Source organism: Phasianus colchicus, chromosome 3 (genome assembly GCF_987193195.1).
Source record: "Phasianus colchicus chromosome 3, bPhaCol1.hap1.1, whole genome shotgun sequence".
NCBI classification, from domain to species: Eukaryota; Metazoa; Chordata; class Aves; order Galliformes; family Phasianidae; genus Phasianus; species Phasianus colchicus.
In genome coordinates this window covers 92799327-92820430 of record NC_143438.1, presented here as the reverse complement: position 1 = coordinate 92820430, position 21104 = coordinate 92799327, and the positions used below count along the sequence as shown (strand labels likewise).

Sequence of the window (21104 nt, the reverse complement as noted above, 5' to 3'; positions counted from 1 at the left end):
TGTGCCCATCTTTTCATCAGGCTCAAATCCTAGATTATTTGGAGAAAAGCCACTCCATGGTTATGATCATCCACGTCTTTCCCCAGACCACCTGCTGCCTTCCCTCTTTCCCTCCCCACATCCAAGATGATGCATACTGCACTGCAATTACAGATTCCTGGGGTCTATGCCCAACATGGGGAGTGCAAATCAGCTCACCCAGATTGTCCGTCACTTGGTAGGAATCCCGGAAATCTTTCATGCGAAAGCCGATGACATCAATGAAATCCTCCACAAGCCTGAACAACTCCTTGGCATTTGGCCCTATCTGCAGAGAGAAGGACAATACTTAGTAGCACAGCTAATAAAAAATGCAGCTAAGGGAGCCTAGAAAAACAAAGGGGCAAGAAATTGTAATTCATAAAATTGAGGCTGGGGGGCAGTGTCTCAAAGCGAAGCAAAGAAAAATATCTGGGAATCTCTGGAGCAGAAAATAATGTACCTCCTTTCCTTCAGGATTCTTTCTACTATCAACCACTTGATCCAAGTAGACAAGTTAATGCTAATGCTTGCTATGGCCCTCCTCTTGCAGTTAATGCAAGAAGAGCAACATACCAGGACAGACTCTTAGCAGCCGTGATTAAATGTAACTACGTTGTCTTTCCAAGTCCTTTGGCTGGAGTACCTGGCCCAGCCTAGCAGTACACAAGCCATTGGCATTGCAATTGCCCATCCAGAGGCATCATGACAGAAAGTGAAGAAGTGGTCCATGTTGAAACTCTGCCCTGTGTCAAATTTTGAGAGCTTTTTCCAAGCCTTAGGTTTCCCTGTCAAGTACTGCAACACTTGGCCTGAGAAACTCATGATTTCTTCTGAGTGTGTATATATATCTATACATACATTTCCTACCAAGAGGGAGTCCACAAAACCTTGCCTACACCAGGATGGTTGATTTTGCTAACAACCCCCTGAAAGCAGACACACCAAACCAAAAACTCCAGCCTACTTTATGGATAAGGGTAGGTTTCTAGCAGGCTGGTTTTCTGATTTGCTTAAAGGAGGGATGTTTGGGAGAATGTTTCTCACATTAGACAGCACAGAAGCAGCACAACTGGATCTTAAGAGATAAGCAGGAAACAAAATTGAAGGAAAGGCTTCCCCTTCCTCTTGGAGCATCTCAGGGAACTTTGGATGTCTGTTTGACGAGACACTAGAAAAGAGGTGTGCAGCAAGCTGCTGAGTGCAGAGATCTATTCTGTCTTCCATTCTTATTCTCTGTTGAATTTCCAAGGGTTGTTCTTTGGTCTGGGTCTTCCTCTGAATCAAAGATCAGTGTGCCATGGTGCACTTCAAAGAAATCCAGACTTAAATTCTTATGGAGGGAGGGAAGAGCATTCTCAAAGGCAGGAATCCAGCCCCTAAACATTATTCTTGAGATGAATCATGCTGTGTTCAGTGACACATGGCTTGACCACCCTGGAAGAACAACTTTTTAAACTACTTAACAACCTTTAAATTATTTTAAAAACTTCTAAACTACTTAAAATACAGTTGGACTAGATGATCTTAGAGATTTTTTTCAACCATAAAGACTCTGTGATTCTACTTCAGCTAAATCCAATACCTGAAACACCTGAATTCTCACCTGCCTATGAACAGAAGAGGAAGAAAAGTGTTGTAGGAGTTGTTTGTATGTTTAATAGTCATCTGTAACTCTGTCTGGTACCTTGGTCATACTTTGTTGAACCAGATCTCTCACAGAGGCATCTCAGTCAATTGTTGTGCTGAGTTAAAAACAGCAGAAAGACCAAAGAGGAGACCAAATCCCAGCAATGCAAAGGGCTAATTTTGGAGGAAAAAAATGATCCAGCAAATACATGCTTAGCAAAGAACTCCAGGATCTAATGTCAAATCCCAGGCACCAGATCACGTAACTCTATGCAGAAAGCATCATCGTCCCTCCTTATGCTTTCCCATTCTGATGGCAGGATCTCACTCTCCAAATAACCAAGTTGATTTTTGCCCAGACAGTGTTGGATTTTCTCTCTTTTTTTTTTCTTTCTTTCCCTGATATCTCCCATATAATAAAGATATTGGCCATAATTCTTATTTGACAATTTTACTGGGCATGCAAAAGGCTGTCAAACAATAACTGGTTTTGCAGTGACTGATTTCATAAAAGGTAACCCACATGAAATGAACTGTGCTTACTATCTGTCTTTTCCTCAAGCACAATTGTCTGCAGGGGTTTAGCAAACACGATAAGAGGTCAAAGAAAAGTAGTCCAACTCTTTACATCTCTTCATTTCCTTTTCCATCACTATCATTTTTTTTTTTTCCCTGGGATTGTTGATCTTTGAGGACAAGCAGAACAGGAGGAGACCACGATGGCAGCAGAAGGAAGGCTGTATGGGCAAGGAGGAAAGGGGTGGCCATGCATGACACTCTGTCTGTCTATCCAAAAGAATATTGGTTGAGTCTAAAACTGCATCAAGATCAGATCAAAAAGTCCTGCCAGTACAGCAGGTGTGCACAGAAGGAGAAAAAACTGAGGGGACTATTTTTAACAGTGTATTTTTATATTCTATTGCAGATTGAAAACACAATGTCACATTAACCCCAAGCTACACTGGCCATTGTCTTTCAGGTTTCTATAATAAAACAGCTAATGTAACCTCACCAAAAGCGTGATAGTCCTTTTCTATCTGAATGCCTTTCTGGTTTATTTTATTTTATATCTTTTCCCCCCGTTTTCCACATGGGGGGGGGGAGGCATGATGGAACATGAGACCATAATGTTGTTGAGTTTATTTCTAATTTCTCTTGTTTTAAAAGAAATGATTGACCTTGTGAAATACGAGGCACTGATTTGCTCCCTAAGCTTTGAGCAGGAAGGACAGAGACTGCTGAAATCTTTGCCATCCAGTGCCTGAAGATTTCTGAGGCCATTTTCTGTCCTAAAGTCGTGGTGTTGTGTTGTCATCACTAATTCCACTAAAATAAATGCCAGGCAAATATTTTCTTCATGGCAATTTAGAGAGTCGTAGTTCCACTCCTTGCACAGGTTGATGTAATGCTGGGGGCAGGCTGGGCTATATCTATAGGTACAAAGAGCAGATTGCACAGGGAGAGCTGATGGGAACAAATTGCCAGAGAGTGAAACCTGCAGCTGTTTTTATGGAGATCAGCAGGATTTCCCTGTTGTCATGACAACTCGGTAGACTCCTCTGCACTGTTCTCAAATATGTACACACACCTGTGGTCTTGAAATTGGTCCCTTATCTTGCCTGGAGTCAGACTATGCCATCCCCTTCCAAATGTAATGAGAAAAAAAAACAGATCTCAGGGAGAAAGGAGGGAAGGATACGTCCACAAGGCTGCTCAGCTCTTGGTTGAGGCTCTGTTGCTTGAAGAAACCATAGAGCATCTGAGTATTCCTGTTTCAAGTTCTGAAATACCAACGAGTGTGCACATTTAGTGAAGACTCCTTCCCAGAGGACTTCCCTAGTTGGACCGAAAATTTTTTTTTTTCGTGCATGTCAAACAATTTTTTCTTGTTTGTTTAGCATTTTCAGTTTGTTTAGCATTGTCTCTCTGATAACTTTCACAGCAACAAGAGATGGTGCTGATCCACTCCTATGGGTACTTTCCATAAGACTGATCTCTCATAAAGGCTCTTATGTTCCTTGTCCAGGTTACTTTTTTATGCAGTGACAAAAAAGAGCTGGTATTTTTGTTCCAAGGAATAATACTGAGGAAAGGACATGGAAGGAATGAGCATTACCACTGCCAATTCACCAGAGCTGCTGCTTGTCTGAGACAGAACCATTTCACTCCTTCCCATTTCACTCTTTTCACTGTATTGAGATGAAGATGTGGAACAGCTCAAGGGCTCACCAAGGCAATGGGAAAGGGACAAGGGGTAAGTCTTACTGAATTAAAGAGTGCAACTATGACAGAAGATACAAAGGACAACTATGACAAGGATAGATAAACAAACCAGTATGCAAGGGCTTAGCTAGAGAATTATTATGCAGAATCTCAGTATTTGAGAGGACAGAAAGTAAAATATAACTAAATTTTTGCTCATCTTATGCTGGACAAAACCAGAAGTTCAGGCGAGCAGAGCACAGCTCTAAGGAAGGAAATCCTGCTTGTCCTGCACCTTTGTAGCCAAGAACTCAAAACCACATAATCCCACTGCTTTATCTTGGCATGAGGAGAAACATAGCAAGCCAGGAGGGTTATCAACTCCAAATCCAGTCTGATCTCTGAGAGCTATCCAAAATTTGGTATCCACCACCAGCTTTTTTGCTCTTACTCATGCAGAGATTCTGACTTAGGGCTGAGATCCTGTGGGTTACAGAGCTACTCAGCCTGGCACTGAGATCCGAGATCACCCAAACAATCAGTTGCATGTATCAGCTGATTTATAATAACTCCTGCAGAGGTGGTCAACTCTGAAGCTGATCAGAGCTGACCATATCCAAGTAGTTTTTCTCTTTCATTATAAAAAGTTATCAAGGAAAACAGTAGTGATGGGTGGAGATATTTCCTGGTCTGTGGCAACATGAAACAGATTCACGTTGCACAGAATGTGTGATGGTCAAGAAGAGCCATGCAGATCATTGTAAATACCCCCTTGTCAGGGCTTAAGCCTACAAAGAAGGCTTGATTTGTTTGACAGAAGGTGCTGAAGGTTCATACCAGCTGAGCTTCCTCCCACTTGTCCCGGTTTTCCTCTGATAAAATGTTGCTGATGATCTGGACAAAGTTCTGGAGAAAGGAGACAAAAGAGGAAAAAGGGGAGAGTTAGCAAAACATGGCCTACTCTAGGAAGGGCATGGTGGTACACAAGGAACACTTAAGAATCATTCAGGAGACTTTTCAAGGTACAGCTCCCAAAGGTTCCTGCAGCATTTGGCAGGCTTCTGCCTCCAGAGATGTTAACAGTAGTAAAACTTTTTTCCCAGTTTTTTTCTCTCTCATTCCTGCTAAGGAATAAGACTGGGAATATGTCTTGTCTTCATTGCTGAAGATTTTAAAGAACAGATTAGACAGATATCTGTCACAACCTGAGTAAATACTGTTGATCTTGTCTTGCAGAAATCAATTCCTAACCTATTTCCTACTATTTCCATTGTTTTCCAGTGTAGGGAAACTTACTACCATTTTTTTTCCAATGACTTTGAAAGAGAAGCAGAGATGGATCAAGTGGGTGCTAAGCATTGTAGTACTTTGGCCATGAAACACACAATGAGAAGGAAGAAGACAAGATATTTCAAGACCATTGATTTTTTGCTCAAGTTTTGTCACCTTTTGCACATACTGTTGGATCAGTTTAGTGTTTCAAGTTGTGTGGTGCTGATCAATCCCAAGGGCATATTTTGTAGCCACTCCATATGCAACTGCTGAAAGTAAAATCCTAGGGTGAGAAGCCATCAAGACATTCTCCCACATCAACATCCAGCTACCCAATATCACAAGGTCATCTTATATCTAGTCATTAGGCTGTAGTTCTTTCCAATACACCGATTAGCTTCCAGCCTAAGTGCTATCAGGTTGAAATAGTTCAGAGTGACTTTGAATTTCAAGATCTTATTTTATAGGTCAGGGAGAAACAATCTCAAAGGGAGGGTTTGTTAACAAGCAAAGACACTTCACTTGGGCAGAATATAATCCTGCTTTTCATCAGTATCGAAACAGCTCGAAAATAGGTAATCAAACCCTGAGCCTTATGCAAGAGGCTCAGCTCACCTGCACATCTCCAGAAGTTGGGCTGTGATAAGCCCTACGGAAGATCTCTGTCATGTTCCTGAGTACATCAATGGTGGACAGCAAGTCTCCGCTGTAGCTGGTCCCATCCTGGGAGATTTCCACAAGGTTTTGGAGCACTTCTGACAGCCCATCTCCCATCAACCCACGTTGAGCTTTGGAAAGATGCTCCCTGGTCTGAGGAACAGAAACATGACAAACACTTTAGTGACAGTGAAAGTCAAGTTAATGAGCTCGGCGAAGGAATTGCTGGGGGAAGGTTTATGACCTTCCTTGTAATTCAGAACACAGATGAGACGAATCTGACAATCTTTGCTGACCTGACAGCCCGTGATATTTTTAAAATGATAGAAGAGCAAAAGTCAATTTTTTCTGCATGCCCACAAAGAAAAGGTTGTGTGTAGGTTCAGAAAAGATTATTCTACTACAGAAATGCTATTCTGCTGCTGACCCAAGGCCAGCTAGCAGAAGATTTTTGCCCTAGAACCTTGTTTTCTTATAGCAAACTTGAACTATTTTAGCTCAGACTGTAGCTCATCCTGAAAAGGACAGTCTTCATAAAGGCAATAGCATTGTAAGGCAAGCCACAGGAGACCAGCAGAAAAAGGAGAATTCATCACAGCAGTAATTTTAAGCCTAATGAAAATTAAGTGTCTTATTTAAAAGTGTTACAATCACAGTAATTCTCATGGATAATTTGTGATATCCAATGGATATCACAACGGATATGTCCATTGCAGGTGAGTTGGATTAGGTGACCTTTAAGGGTCTCTTCCAACTCAAATGAATCTGTGATTCTATTGTGTGGAGGACCTGGTAAGACTTGGATTCTAACAAGCTAGATATTAAAAGACCCAGAGAGAAAACATTATGGTCCATGGATTGCCCAAGCAATCACAAGACAAAAGCAACTAGACAAAAGCAGAACAGAGCTGTCATCTTCCTTTCACATGGAAATGCTGCTTTCCTTCTTCTTTGTAACTGTGACAGTGCAACAAGCCTTTGAGGAGACCCCAAACGTGTTTAAAACTGATGTCAGTCTGCCTTACCATCATCTGTATGTTCCTGTAATCAATAGAAACACACTTGACGTATGTTGGAGGCTCCCAATAAGCTATCCCTTCTTCATCTAAAGTGCATCTGCGAAGGATTAGCCCTAGAAGAGGAAAGAAAAGAAGATTGGAGTGGGGACATTTGAAAAGCCAGGCACTTTCATGGAGATCACGATGGACAGGTCAGCGCATCTATGCAGGCACAACTACAGACACAAAAGCAGCAGGTGGCATCTGGAAAGTGCTGGAGAGGTTATTTGTATTTCCTCCTCCTGCATTTTCTTACTAAAAGACCGGACAACAAAAGGAGATGCAAATGAAAAAGTGTAAGTGGGACGTGGCTTGTCAAGGCTCTCTGCCATATGGTCTCAGTCATATCGTCTAACTTTTGGGTAGCCTTGTGTGGAGCCAGAAGTTGGACTCAGTGATCCTTATGGGTCCTTTCTAACATGGTATATTCTATGATTTTGTGATTCTAAGGCAAAAGAAAGTTTAATCTGTCCTGCAGGGCAGGCTTCTTCCCGGTTCAAGAAGTCCCACGAGCCTCCCCAGGTGGCAAAGTCTGGTATTTGCAACTGAAGCACTGAATGCTGCTGCCTACACAGTCTCAACAAGAATAAATATCCAACAGCACCATCTTTGCATCTGCTGAAAAAACTGAAAAGCTGCCTGCAGTCCTCCCCCAGGCTTTTCTTTAGCTTCAGTGTACAGTGAGTTTTGCAGTGGTAATCACACGCCATTGCAATGCAGAGGAACACACACATCAGTGAAGAGAAAGGGGACAGGAATAGCCCAGGCAATTGCACTGCCATTTGGAAAGTCTCGGAGGAGCAGGCTTTGCTGGGTGCACAATTCCATTGCTACTGCTAAATGATTCAGTGACCTATGGTACAGCCCTTCTTCTAGGCTAGCATTAGGAATTGCACTGACTGTTCCAGGATGCATGAGTCAATGAGAGCTTCAGGGTTTTCTGTGTCCAATGAACTTACTCATAAAGATTAAAAACTTTATGATCATTACAGACACTCCTGCCCTATTTTATTTTTTTTCCTGCCTGAGAGTCAGAAACATGCAGCTGGGAACAACCTTCACCACCAGAACATCTGGAGCCTTCTCCCCTGTGTTGTTTTCCACTTCTTGGAATATGTGGCCACAACATATAACAACTGAATGCCCAGGTACTGTCTTTTCATACCACCATGACTGGACTCTCAACTTGAGTACCTGAAGATTAAGTTCAGAGAGTTCCTATGAAAGAGATTTAAGCATCACTGGGCAACCTGATCTAGTGGGTGGCAACCTGCCCATGGCAAGGGATTTGGAAACAGATGATCTCTAAGTTTCCTTCCAACACAAGCCATTCTGTGATAATCAAAACATAATTGGGCAATCAAATTCAGATTTTCTACTTTGTTTTATGGTCAGCAGAGAAAAATATAACACCCAAGTCTAGTCTAGTAGAGCCCACCCTGCTTCTGCAGAATAGGGTGGGATTACCACAGCAGCTCTTCGTAATGAAGCTGCCTAGCAGTAGGCGACAGCTGGAGGAGAGACCATCTCAAGTTGTCCTGTGTGGACCAGAGATTGTTGGTAAATACTTAGAAACCCAAAGAGAGTATACTTAGCCTTGCGTAAAGGGCAGAAAGCCCATTTGCTCATCCTTTCCTCTCACAACCAGATTGCCTTTGTCTAGAAGTCAAAGGATGAAAAGTGATCTGAGGGTCTCCAGCCAAGATATGCAGTCATCCTTACCAGTGGCATTGCGAGGACACCGAACAGCTGCAGCATCCCCAGCAGGCGTCTCTTTCCAAACCACAGAGGCAAGACTTTCTTCGTCACAGATCTCATGGGGCTCTGCAAGGAAGGAAAAGCTTCATTGGTAAAGCCTCTTCCTCAGCGTGGAAAGAGGAAAAAAGGGTATATGATCTGGAAACATAAGGATGCTTGGAGGATAGCTGTTATTGTTACACCTTGCTGAAGAGTTTTTTTTTCAAGTGAGAATGTGCAGGTTTTGGTGGTGAGCTTCAGGGCTCCGTGCTCAATTCTTTCCATCCTTCAGGATCACCATTTTGGTGTGGGATGTGATTAAAATGAGGCTCTGCATAAGAAGGGGTAAGAATGAAGGAAGGAGCAAAAAGAGGGGGGAAAAAAAAGCCAGTTGGGAGTATCCCCTGGGTGGCTTTCATCCAGGTCCTCTGTCTGCTGCCATCATATGTGAGGACACAAAAAAACTGAGCACCAATTTGCATTAGCAACTCATTTCCAAATGCTGCTCCAGAATCCAGGACCGCAAAAAATGTGCAAAGGATGTTTAGAAGTTACTGAAAAAGCTCTTTGGAAGGTAAAGTTTTCAGATGCTTCTGCTGAAGGATATAGATATTGGCCCTGGAGTCTTTGGGGCCTGAGAAAAATACCCATCACAGAAGGAAGGGTTTGTGCTGAGAAACTCATTACTTGCAGCACATAAAATGAAAGGAGGCATGAGTAGGGTGTAAAAGCTATTTATCACTCCTAAGAGTGTGGAAGGGGAAAATTATATTTAATGGTTTTCAATTATAGATTTATTTATTGTGCGTTTCAAACTAACAATAAAGAGAAAGCTGAGAGCATGCCTGCATCTGGCCAGGAATGGCAGCTGCAAAGCCAAAGCCAACCAGCCATGTAGCTGGGCAGCTGCCTGCAGAGCTTCCTTCCTATGTAGGAAAACACTGCCCATGCCAAGGTCCAGCAGTGCCAGTGAGAGTGTGCAAAGTTGTAGGGAAAATTTACATCTAGCACAACAAAAAACATAGGTGTCCTGAGTTTTCATGCTGTTCAGAAGGGATCTGTATGTGACAAATCCTGAAGGCATCCTTCTAGAAGGGACTGTCCCATGGATGCGATGACGTAGACCATCTCAGGGTTTGTGTTAGCAATAAAACCTTGGGAATGGAACTACCCAGGGTACCAAACTGCCTATGAAGAAGGCTTAACCTCAAGACTAAAGGTTGTGGCAAGTCCTATTGCTCAGGAGGACTCATGGAGAATCTAAGAAGCTGCCTGCACATCACAGCTCCTGGAGTCAAGCTCCAACACCATGAGTCTTCAAGCCCCAGTCATATTTTAAATGCAGATTCTTTCCTGGTGCATCCAGTAGATGATGATAATAAACAAGTTACGCTCCCTGCTTGAAAACAGATGTTTTCTCCTCTTTTCAAATTCCCTTTTGAGTAATCACTATTATAATGAAATCCCAGAGGGCAAACAAAACCCTTGCTGTGCTCTGCACATACACAGAAATAATTCCAATGCCAACAACAGCTCACGACTTCTGTAGATAAGGCAGAACATGGGCAGAAAAATGGTAGCTTTACACCTAAGCTGATGACAAGGAACTATACGACAGAGAGATGAAATCTTCCACTTGTGATTGGGTTGTGGTTACACAGAGAGCTGAATGCAACACCCCTGTTTTATGGCCCAGTGCTTTGACCATGGCCACACATTTCCCACTTTGAATGTGGTTTTGAAAGGAAAATTTGGGAAATATGGTGGGAAACTTCTAGCAATCTCAGCTGCAACGTACCAAAGCAAATACTGCCTGTCAGAGAGCAGAGGGGGTGTTTGTTCACATCTGACCTCTCCTTCCTTCTCCGACTTATCAAAGCTTCCCGGTCTCCTCACCCCTGCAGTCTCCCTGGGGGCCACTGAGGGATGCTGTGGATCAGAGATGCTCTTTAGGAGTGCACTGACTGGCACTGTCTTGCCCGTGAATGCAGAAGCAATTCCCAGGCCAGGAGAGAATCATTTCATCCTTTTATTTATTTATTTTTATTTCTGTTTCATAACTATATATATATATATATTTGAGTAACCTATTTGCACAGGGATATTTTAATAACTAACCCAATTAGGCTTAGCTCTTCTGTTCAAATCAAATCACGCCAGCGCTTCATACTTTCTCGAGAATGAATGGAGTAGGTTTATTTTTAGCCAAAAGCCTCTTTTTTTTTTTTTTTTCCCTTCCCCTCTGCAAATTAACAACTGCAGCAAGACCCTTCTGGTTTTGAACCCTCGCAAGGCTCAGTGCCTCAGACATGCCTTTCCCTTTTGAGCACTTTTGCAGGCATCAGCCCCCGTGGACACAGAAGAAAAGATCAGGCTTGTTCTGCCAGGGCCCCAGCTGGCACACACTGAAGCTGAACTAAATCTTCATCACTCCGTAGACACCACCAGACAACCCGGTGCTACGGCTTTCAGTGGTGGAGGAGAGCTTTTGTGGCTGAGTTAGAAGAGACTCTCACACGCCTCTGCTAATTGAGAGGCACAGCTTGTAAGGAGAGGTGATGTCTTTTATTAGAGCGTAGCTGCAAGGAGTGAAAATGCTCTGTTATCTTCCGGCTAAACTGGGTAAAACTTCCCTGCTGAAGTGCTTTTGGCTTTTATCTGTCTTCAGCCGTTCGCAAGCAACTCAGAGGGGTCAACTGTCCCAAAAACATCACAAATCCATCCCCAGAAGTGTCTGCACTGAGCTGCAGCTCATCGTTTAGTGAGACACCCACTCTTCACACGGACAGCCATGATGCTACCACGAGAATCTCTCCCGTCGCTCACCAAGCTGCTCCAACAATTAATTACCCTCCCGGTCATAAACCGGAGCCAGTTACGATCGATGAAGTCTGCCAGCCAACATCACATAGCCCATTGATTTCTCACCAGCGATTTCACCAGCAGGGAGTTTAACTGAGACTAAGAAAGAGAATAACAATTGTATGCTGGCCTGTTTTCTGTCTACACGCTGCATGTGAGTCATGGAATCTTTCCAGCTTGTATTCCCTTCTGCTCCCTATGAGGAAGTTATGGCAAGGTGGGAGTCAGCTTCTTTTCCCAATAACAGCAATAGGATGAGAGATAGTGGCCTGAAGTTGCACAAGGAAGCGTTCAGGTTGGATATTTAGAAAAATTTCTTCTCAAAAAGAGTGATGAGGTATTGGCACAGAGAGCCCAGGGAGGTGGTGGAGTCACCATCCCTGCAGATGTTCAAGATGTGACACTGAGGGACATGGCTAGTGGGCATGGTGATGATGGGTTTATGGCTGGATTTGATGCTAATGTTTTTTTCCAGCCGACATGATCCTATGATTTCCTGGCCCTCCATTCAGGCTTTCATGCCATTTTTATTAAATGGATGCTGGCCCCATTGGTGTAGCTAGAGAAGGATGAGACTGAACAAGTCTCTCACAATTCTGGACACATCCACTGTTTTTTTTGTTTAAATTTCCAGGGGCACAAAGGTCTTCCAGAGGCTACATCTGTCCTCCATATTCAGCTATTTAATGGACTCAAGATTCTGATGTCGATTATGGCTTTCAATATCTCTTTTCCTCTTATGACTCTACGTCAATGGAAAAAAAAGGAAAGTCTAAGTCTAGACTACATTGCAAAAATTAAATCCAGCCCTTGATATATCACGTATCTGCGTTATGAGCAGGGACAACTAGATCACAATTCCCTGTTGCATTCAGCTCTCCGACAGCTTTTTCCAAAATCCCTGTCTTCCCCAGTAAAAACAAGACTGTGAAGAGTTTGGGATACATACCAGGACACTTCCTGTCGTTGCACTGCCTATACTCTTCCTTGGGACCCTGGCAGGTCTCTCCTCCAAAGAAGGGTCCATAGCACACACGGTCACGTCTCTGAGTCCCACCTCCACATGTAGTGGTGCAGCTCCCCCACACTCCCCAAGCTTGCCATTTCCCATCCACTGGAGATATAAAAAAAAAGAGAGAGAAACAGCCTGTAACATCCCAAACATCATCTTCAATAGAAAAAGGGAAGTTTCCAAGGTAAGCATTGGAACACAGGATGAGTAGGTGTGAAGGTAGGTCTCCTGCCTCAAATCCTTCTGCTTCTCCTCAATATCTTCACCCCACAACACCAGGACTATCTCTTTCCTGGAGCACCAGTCTTATGAGGAGCAGCTGAGGAAACAGAGGCTGTTTATTCTGAAGAAGAGGAGGATCAAGGGAGACTTCATCACTCTCTAAAACTGCCTGAAAGGAGACTGTAGTGAGATGGAGGATGGCCTCTTTGCCCAGATCACAGCAACAGAATAAGAGGCCTTAAGTTTTGCCAGGGGAGGTTCAAGTTGTATACTAGGAAAAGTTTATTTTCAGAAACAGTGGTAATGCTTTGTAACAGGTACCCAGGGAGGTGGTGGTGTCACCATCCCTGGAGGTGTTCAATAAAAGGTTAAATGTGGCACTGAGGGACATGATTTAGTGGGCATGGTGGGAACTAAATTATCTTAGCAATCTTTTTCAGTCTTAATGATTCTATCATTTTTTCCTTGGGCTCAGAGTTGGGGCTCTGTCTTTGAACACTCTTAGAGTTAGCAAAGGTTCAACCTGCTGGATGGCAACATCAGGATGCCAAACTCCATAACTTGAGTTTGGTTGGAATGGAAAAAGTATATGTGTAAATAGATTTTCAGAGTCACACCTCTGGTCTGTGCTGTGGTTGTAAAGGGACCAGCAGAGCCCTCAGGTGATAAACCACAAAGAAACATCAAATAACCCTTCTCCAGCCATTTCCATTACACCATTGTTTCACATGCCTCAGAAAGTTTTTGCAAGTGACTCAATTCCTAGTATCTTCTCCAAGTATCTTTACACATTCAGTGGAAATGCTACTGCTTTTGCATTAACAATGGCCTTTATCAAAGCACTATAAAAATGTTAATTATCCCTCACAACAAGCCTACAAGGTAGGAAAATGTTCTCTTCTGCATCACAGACACAGAACAACAACTCAGTGTCAGAAACAGAGAACTCTCTTGATTCCTATTTGGGTTTTAATTAGGAGTTAACGGGTTATCTCAGGTCAAATAACTCCTTGTGGGAGGGTGGGAAATTTCTCTTTTTCTTCAAACAGAGGAAGAAAATTACTGAAGAAAAAGGCCAGCATCAATCTGTGGTACTTTATTTGGTAACACTATATATAGTGTAAGCCATACCCCTTGATGTTTTGATATGTAACTACAAAATCAGTGTAGCAAGGATGCTTAAAAAGGGGGAGGCCCTTTGTGCCCTTAAGGATCTCTATAAGCTATAAAGAAATGAGCAATCTAAGTAAGAAAACATACTAGAGTCCATATAGGGAAGTCCAGTGTGGCCTGATTTTTGGGTGGTTTCGTGACAAGCCAGGAGTTGGAATAATTAATGGGTCCTTTACAACTCCAGTTATTTTATGATAATAAAATAATAAATACTGCTATACTTTCTGCTGCAGATTTTGTTGCTATCACTGGAGATAAGGACTTATTGAGGAAATGGTTATTTGTGGGTGTACTTCAAACTTGTCTGTCTCTTGTATGTCTCTTGGATGTCTCTTGGAAAGGGGAGGAAGGCTCTCTCCATCTCAGGGGTCCACTCCTCAGTCCTATCAGTTAACAGGGATGTAGCAACCAAGAGGAGCCAGGAAAAGGGCCAGGGGAAGCATGGCAACACTAATTGGTTCTGTTTAATCTTGAAAGCATTTAGACATCTAAGCCTTATTTTCAAGAAAGAATATTTTTCACTCCAGTTGACCCAATTAGTCAGAAAGACGTGTTCCCTGTGGGTATTCAGTCATCTGTCTGGGGTCTCCTGGATTTCTCAGCTATGGATTTTGATTTGCGTGGTCCATAGGTATGAACCACAGCCTCCTTATTATTGCAAAAGTTGTGAAAACAGTGCAACTTTTCCCCATAGAAAACACGAAGGGGTTTTACATAAATTTATATGGGATTACAGATAGAAGGATAACCAAAAGAGAGGAAAATCCATTGGCCACTGACCTGGGCATTGACGTAGGAAGCAGTCTCGGGTCTCTACCCAATGTCCTTGGCATTCAGCTCCCCCATAGGAAGGTCCATTGCATTCCCTCGTCCGCTGCTGGGTGCCGTTGGAGCAGGAAGCGGAGCAGGAGCTCCAGCTCGACCACTCATTCCAGTTGCCGTCCACTGAGTGGCCCAAAGAGAGATAACAAAGCGGAATGTGAAAATCGCTCCCTCTGGAAGGAGGCACGTGCAAGAGTCTCTGACCTGCGCCTACAAGGGACTGAGGAAGGGGAGGGCAAACCAAAGGAGTTACGGAGTGAGTGAGAGGGAGAAGATCACCAAGAAAAAGTTCAGGCAAACACGTCAGTGGTAATTTCTTGGGATCCTTGCAACTTCTAATTGGTATGTTATGGCTTGACAGTATGGAAGCATCGTAACACATTGATTTTTATATTCACACTCTACACGACAGCAAAAATGTTGGAATTATTGACATTATATATTCCAGTACAAAGCTCTCAGTATAGCCAGTTATAACAAAACATCGAAATAGAGAATATGGATCATGTTTCCACTAAAACTATTGAAGGAATCTATATTACCATGACATATCCCATTTTAGTCAGTCAGTATTTTTTGAGGGAATTCATTCTTCACTATGAATGAACAGCAGTGCATGAGTCTGGCTCCTCAAGCACTCAAATACTCTGTGTTTCAGAGGAAGCCCTTAAAACACAAACTGAAATCACACTGTTATTCAAAGGAATTCACACTGCCAGCCAGGAGATAGTCAGAGCAGAGGTGTGCTCCAACAGGAGACCACAAGCAGAGAGCACATGTGTGGTCAATACACTTCAGTCACATCTGAATTAACACTGCCAGGCTTGATCTGTCTCCACACAGCACATCTCTGGTAATTGAATAGGGAAGGGAGGGAAAAGAGAAGTTGCAATAGGGACAGATTTGGAAGGAAACATGAATACATCCTATTAGCATGGTACAGCGTGAGGCATTCCCAAGTGTGGCAGTCACACCCTAATTGGCCCCTGATCATCAGATCTATCACCCAGTCTGCTATTCCTGGAGCGCTTTTCCTCATTAGCAGCGGTCATCAAGCTCTGCTTAGCTCTCATCAACTGCTAGTTCTCACTCAGAAAAATAAAATCGAATCATGGAGGAGTCTGAATTCTGGTTTAAATCACACCGTTGTAGATTGCAGGTCATTTTCTTTCACTTTGGTTTCTTTGACCAAGTAAAATATATGCAGCTTGGTTCTCTATACATTCTTCAAGATCCTTAATGGCCCCAAATAACCCCCATTGTGTTTAAGTTTTTTTTTTTTTTTTTTTCCCCAAAAAATGTCAAAATATCCAAGTGACTGGAATTCTGCCACAACTTAAGGAGTTGGACTTTATGACCCCTATGAGTCTCTTCCAACTTGGGTTATTCTATGATTGTAAATGCATGTATTTGGAGACGGGAAAACGAAAAAGAGCTGCATCTACAAATTGCTTATTCACTGCGAGAGAGGGAAGAGGGAATTTCCTCTGAGATGAGAGCTTATTTATTAATGGACTGAAACTGTAAAGATATTTTAAAAAAGGAGAAGCAGAGACAGCCATTCTGCATTGTGAGCCACGTGCACTGACATAGGGACGTCTCCTGGGCAAGACGCTGAGAGATCTCCATCACAGACCCAGCAAATCATGCAGAATCTATCAAAGAAGTTCACTGGAGTCTGGTTTGTGCAGTCTTTGCAGCCATTGGCGTTCTCTTCCTCTTTATTTCTTCCTCTCCAAAGGACTCAGGATTCAGCCGGCGATATCTAGTGCTCCAGAGGAACAAAAGCTCTGTTGTCCCTGCAGCAGAGCATTTTTATCAGTTGCAGTAATAAATCCTCTGAGCGGGGTGGTAATAAGCGATACAACTGTCTGGTGTGTCAAGCACTGAGCAGTGCCCATTGTTGTGCTTCAGTGAGTCCCCCAACGCTGCACTCATTTGGCACAGCAAAGCCACTGATTGCCTTTGCGGCGTTAATTAGAGCTGAAGTCTTTCAGTTGGGCTGCCTGTCTCTTCCCCCACTGTTCCGTTTGCTTCAGCGTATCCACATATTTATTTGTATTTAAATTAATTATGGTTCAACATTAATTCAGGATATGCTTTATTGCCCAAGCCACGCCAGGTCTGACTTCTTCAATTTGTCTTTTTATGACAGAGTCAATTTGATGTCTGGGATGTTCTTATTCTGAGTACAGTCTCTTGAACTGCAGCCAGAAATCCAAGGATAGTTACTTGGGATGAAAACTGTGCAGAAAATGCCAGGAGGCTTCTCACAAATGTTTTCACAAAGTTCTCATCACTCCCACAATCCCTGTCCTCCTCCGGGGACACAATAATTTCTCATAATGATTCTCATTAAACCTGAAAAATGTCAGTTGACATTACCCTGGGAGAAGGGAGGAGTGATGGGGAGTTCCCTTATGTTCTGATCATGTCCACTAGGAAAACCTGAGTTAAATTATCGGGGGCTTTGTGTGGTTCAGGGGAAGGAAGCCACAGAAATACAATTTGATTTGCAGTGAGAAAGGAGAATTCTTTCTGGTGTTTCAAAGCCAACATCAGGGAGAGGCGTTTGAAAGTGAAATCTGAGGGAAAAAGTTTCAAAAATTATGAAAAAAAAATATGGCAGGGAATGCCCTCAGGAGTCTCGTAGTCCATATCACTGACCAAAGAAGGATCCAGAACAGACAGAACTTGCATGGTGAAATAAAGCAGGCATGAAATTAACAGGCAAGATTACTCATCCCAGAACAATGACAAGCCCAGCTGGGCTACACGGTTCCATACAATCCACTGGGGATAATAAATGATAAAAGTAAAGTGTTCTTGGAAATGTCAGTGATAGTTAAGCCAGTCCAGATTCATCCAATCCAATGTGTCCTTAGCAAGCTAAGGGCAAATCTGAACCTAAGACACTGCTGAGTCTCATATTCAGGGGAGGTTTAGGTTGGATATTAGGAAAAATTTCCTCTCAGAAGAAGTGGTAATGCAATGAAACAGTTTGCCTGGGAAGGTGGTGGAATCACCGTCCCTGGAGGTTTTTAAGAAATGTGGAGATGCAGCATTGAGGGGCATTGTTAGTAGGCACGGTGGTGACGGGTTGATGATCTCAGTGTTCTTTTCCAACCTTAATGATTCTATGAACTCCTCAAAGGTGCCTCTAGGTTGCCCCTCCATTGTTTTCTTTTCTTACAGATGATCCACTTTGGAATAGATCAATGCCAATAGAAGTTACATCTACAGAGCTGTTCATTGACCTACATGTGGGCATCTTTGGGGATCAGGAGACCTGCTGGAGGGAAGTCTCTCAATCTCTAACTGCCTTACCTGGGCAAAGTGCAATGTTGCAGAACTTCGTTTGCTTCTCTGGGCCCTCGCAGGGGTTCCCACCAAACTGTGGGGGTTTGCACGTGCGGGTCCGATCCCTGTACCCTCTCCCACATGTGGAAGAGCAGAGGCTCCATGGAGACCACTCATCCCAGGTGCCGTGCACTGCAATAAGAGCAGAAGTTAAGTTTCCTTTCTAAAGGAGGTCTGGAGAAGTGAGAGAGCCCACAGAGCATCTTCCCATCCAAAATGAGCAGTATGTGAGAAGGTAGTGTGGGAAGGCCAAGAACAAGACAGCTTGAAATTTGCCAGAGGAACATGGTGTAATTTTTTATGATTTGGTATCAACAACACTTGTCTTTTGCTTTCCATCCTACTTGAAATAAATTGAAATCCACTTTTAATTGACCCAATTTTTTGGATCTTTGAGCCAAGGAAAAATATGATTTTTTTGAGAAGATGCAATTAGCTAGAAAGGAACGACAAAAAAACAACAATTAAAAAAAAAAAAAAAAGGCACAAAAAACACCAGCCTTGGAAAACAACATCACCATTATTTTGTCACTTTTCACCGTTATTTCCCTCAACATTTTTTCTCATTGAATTTTCAAAGGCTACAACATTATCAAGCTCTCAGAAAAGCTGCAGCCTATTTCCTAATTGCTGTCATACAGCAGTGACATCAGAGGCAAAGCTAGAGAGATTCAGAAGAAATAGAAAGAAATGAGATGTGCAGCAATGCTCCAGCACTGCTCAGGCCATCACTGGTAACTCCAAGAATTAGACATCTAAAGCCTCCTAATCTATATTAATGTAATCTTCTTTGAGATAATCTAATCTAATCTGGCCAGTTTATTTATAGAAGGTCAGTCACCGTAATCTCTAGAGGCCAAATGTTACGAGTATGTACTGATCACTCTTAAGGAACTTTATCCTTTCCAGCTTCAGCCAGAGAGGCTAACACAAAATCAATAATTCTTCAGGAAAAAAAAAAGAAAAGAAAGAAAAAAAGAAAAAAATAGAAAAAAGAAAAAAAAAGGCCCACAGAAACAGGTACTTTTCCAGTCCTTCATTGGCTGCCAACAGTGACTGAAACCTAATTTTTGTGATTGTCATCAGGCACTTTTTGTGATAAGGGTTAAATAGAGGAGGAAATTCAAGAAAGGGCATAAGAACCAGCTTGGTGATTTTGCCTTTGTAAGACTGGTTGTGAACAATGATGTTGCTGCCCAAGAGTTGTGAATAAGAACTCTTTTAATAGCTCGGTTTTTCAAAATAATTAACAGATTGTGCTATTTCATCAAAATTGTGGAAGAAGGACTATAAAAGAAGAGGGAAAGGAAGGTCGAGTTCACAAATATACCAGCAGCTCAAGTTTTTCATGCTCATTTTGCAGTGGTGTATCCAGCATTGGAATCCAAGCAATTGAAAATGTCATTTGCTGCTTCTCTTTCCCATCTGCCCCACACTTGGAAACATCTCCCAGGGTCACAGACTTTTTAGATATATCATGTTTATTGCTTTTAAATAGAATGAAATTGTCCATTCCATGTGGCATAAGTGCCCATCTAGTAGTGTTTGGTCTATCAAGAGTCTCTCTATAAAAGAAGGGAGAAAAAATGGTATTTCCCAATGACATATCATAGGCTGTCAATACTCCATGAACCTTCCTTTCCCCTCCTGCTCATCGTGCATGACTTGCTCAGCCCACCTGGGCATATGGCAGAGTTGTTGCACTGTCTCTGTTCCCGGAGAGGGCCGCTGCACTGAGTGCTGTAGGAAGACGACACACAGAACCTGGTCCTGGTCTGCCAGCCCTCCCCGCAGGTAGTTGAGCACACACTCCACGGGGACCACTCCTCTGCTGCAGGGTCACCTGTTGGGGTTGGAGAAGAAGGTGAGGATGTGGTATGACTGGTCCCTGGATCTCTGGGGCAGTTGCACTTCAACAGCCACTATGCAGTGTGACCCCTGTGTGATGTGAGAACAAAGGGGCGAAGCAATTGGTGAGGAACTGTGACCGTGGGTGTAAAGTTCTATTTTTGGGGGTGTGGGGGGTTATTTCTTACTGTTGTAAGACACACACACGCCAAAAGGGAGTGACATTGTGGATGTATCAGGGCATTGGGCAGGACAGAACCCACCACTGATGACAGTAGAGGATAGCCACTGCAGAGTGATGTGAGCTGGGATATTTATTACCCACTCAGTGATAGTACTGATAGAGGTTAGATAGATAGTGAATGTGTTCATAAATAGGGCAGGCATAAGGATCCAGCTCCTTTTCCTGCTTTCTCCTGGCCCCTACTAATGCAGATTGGCAGCAGTGGAAAAGATAAAACAGCAGTGACAATGCCAGAAAAGGACAACAGCTGAACTAATCCCATAGAGCTTTCCCTTGTCATCTCCTTCACCTGTGAAGAGCTGCTTTGAGCATCTGACTGCTCCTGAACATCGTATCTCAACTGCTTCCCTGATGGAAAAGTATTGATTGGAAAGACAAGCAAGAGCATCCCATTCCACAGGAGATGGGAATGGGAAGAACTGATACATACTCTCTCTATCATTAACATCACCCACTCAGTCCTACCAGAGGGAATGTCACTCAGAAAAGTTACAAGTGTGATGGATAGTTTTTTATTCATTTTTGAGCACTAATCTATCTCCAAGAAAATACCTTCCTCTCTCAGATGAAAACAAAAGCCGGCTTTATTTTGTTTAATTCAGCTCTGCAATGTTTGTTTTTAAAATTTTTATTGAGTTACTAATAATTACACACCATAAACCTATAAAATAACATTTTATATGCATAGCACACAGGCATATGGCACAAATAAACACCAAAAGCACATATTTGAGGATGCATAATAAAGGAGTATATCCTTCAAGTAACAGGTTCTTCAGATCCTAAGACCATACTGTGTCACATCATATCCAGATGCACCTGGCAGACTATGGATGAAGTACAAAGGACTGTGGTGCTTGGTGCAGCAGTAAGCATGACTTTATAGGGGTTGTACAACATGGCACAGCATTTGGACACATAGTGATGTATACTGCACCACCACCTCATTCCCAAGGAAAGCTCAACAGCAGGTAATGTATTAGACTGA

General features: G+C 42.8%; 1 protein-coding gene across 13 annotated transcripts in view; it reads right to left on the bottom strand.

The window, feature by feature from the left end:
- The window catches only part of ADGRB1 (adhesion G protein-coupled receptor B1), a 275593-nt gene that overhangs the window by 124425 nt on the left and 130064 nt on the right, over positions 1-21104 (bottom strand). For 11 of the 13 annotated variants that reach the window (XM_090138073.1, XM_090138076.1, XM_090138079.1 and 8 more), the window contains 9 exons: positions 19703-19867; positions 17993-18156; positions 14623-14797; positions 12385-12549; positions 8559-8660; positions 6804-6910; positions 5737-5931; positions 4687-4755; positions 199-307 (listed from right to left, as the gene is read on the bottom strand). In XM_090138073.1, coding sequence (XP_089994199.1) covers positions 199-307; positions 4687-4755; positions 5737-5931; positions 6804-6910; positions 8559-8660; positions 12385-12549; positions 14623-14797; positions 17993-18156; positions 19703-19867 — 1251 coding nt within the window. Of the gene's footprint in view, positions 1-198; positions 308-4686; positions 4756-5736; positions 5932-6803; positions 6911-8558; positions 8661-12384; positions 12550-14622; positions 14798-17991; positions 18157-19702; positions 19868-21104 lie in introns of all 13 variants that reach the window. The other 2 variants (XM_090138075.1, XM_090138083.1) reach the window with 1 other exon arrangement.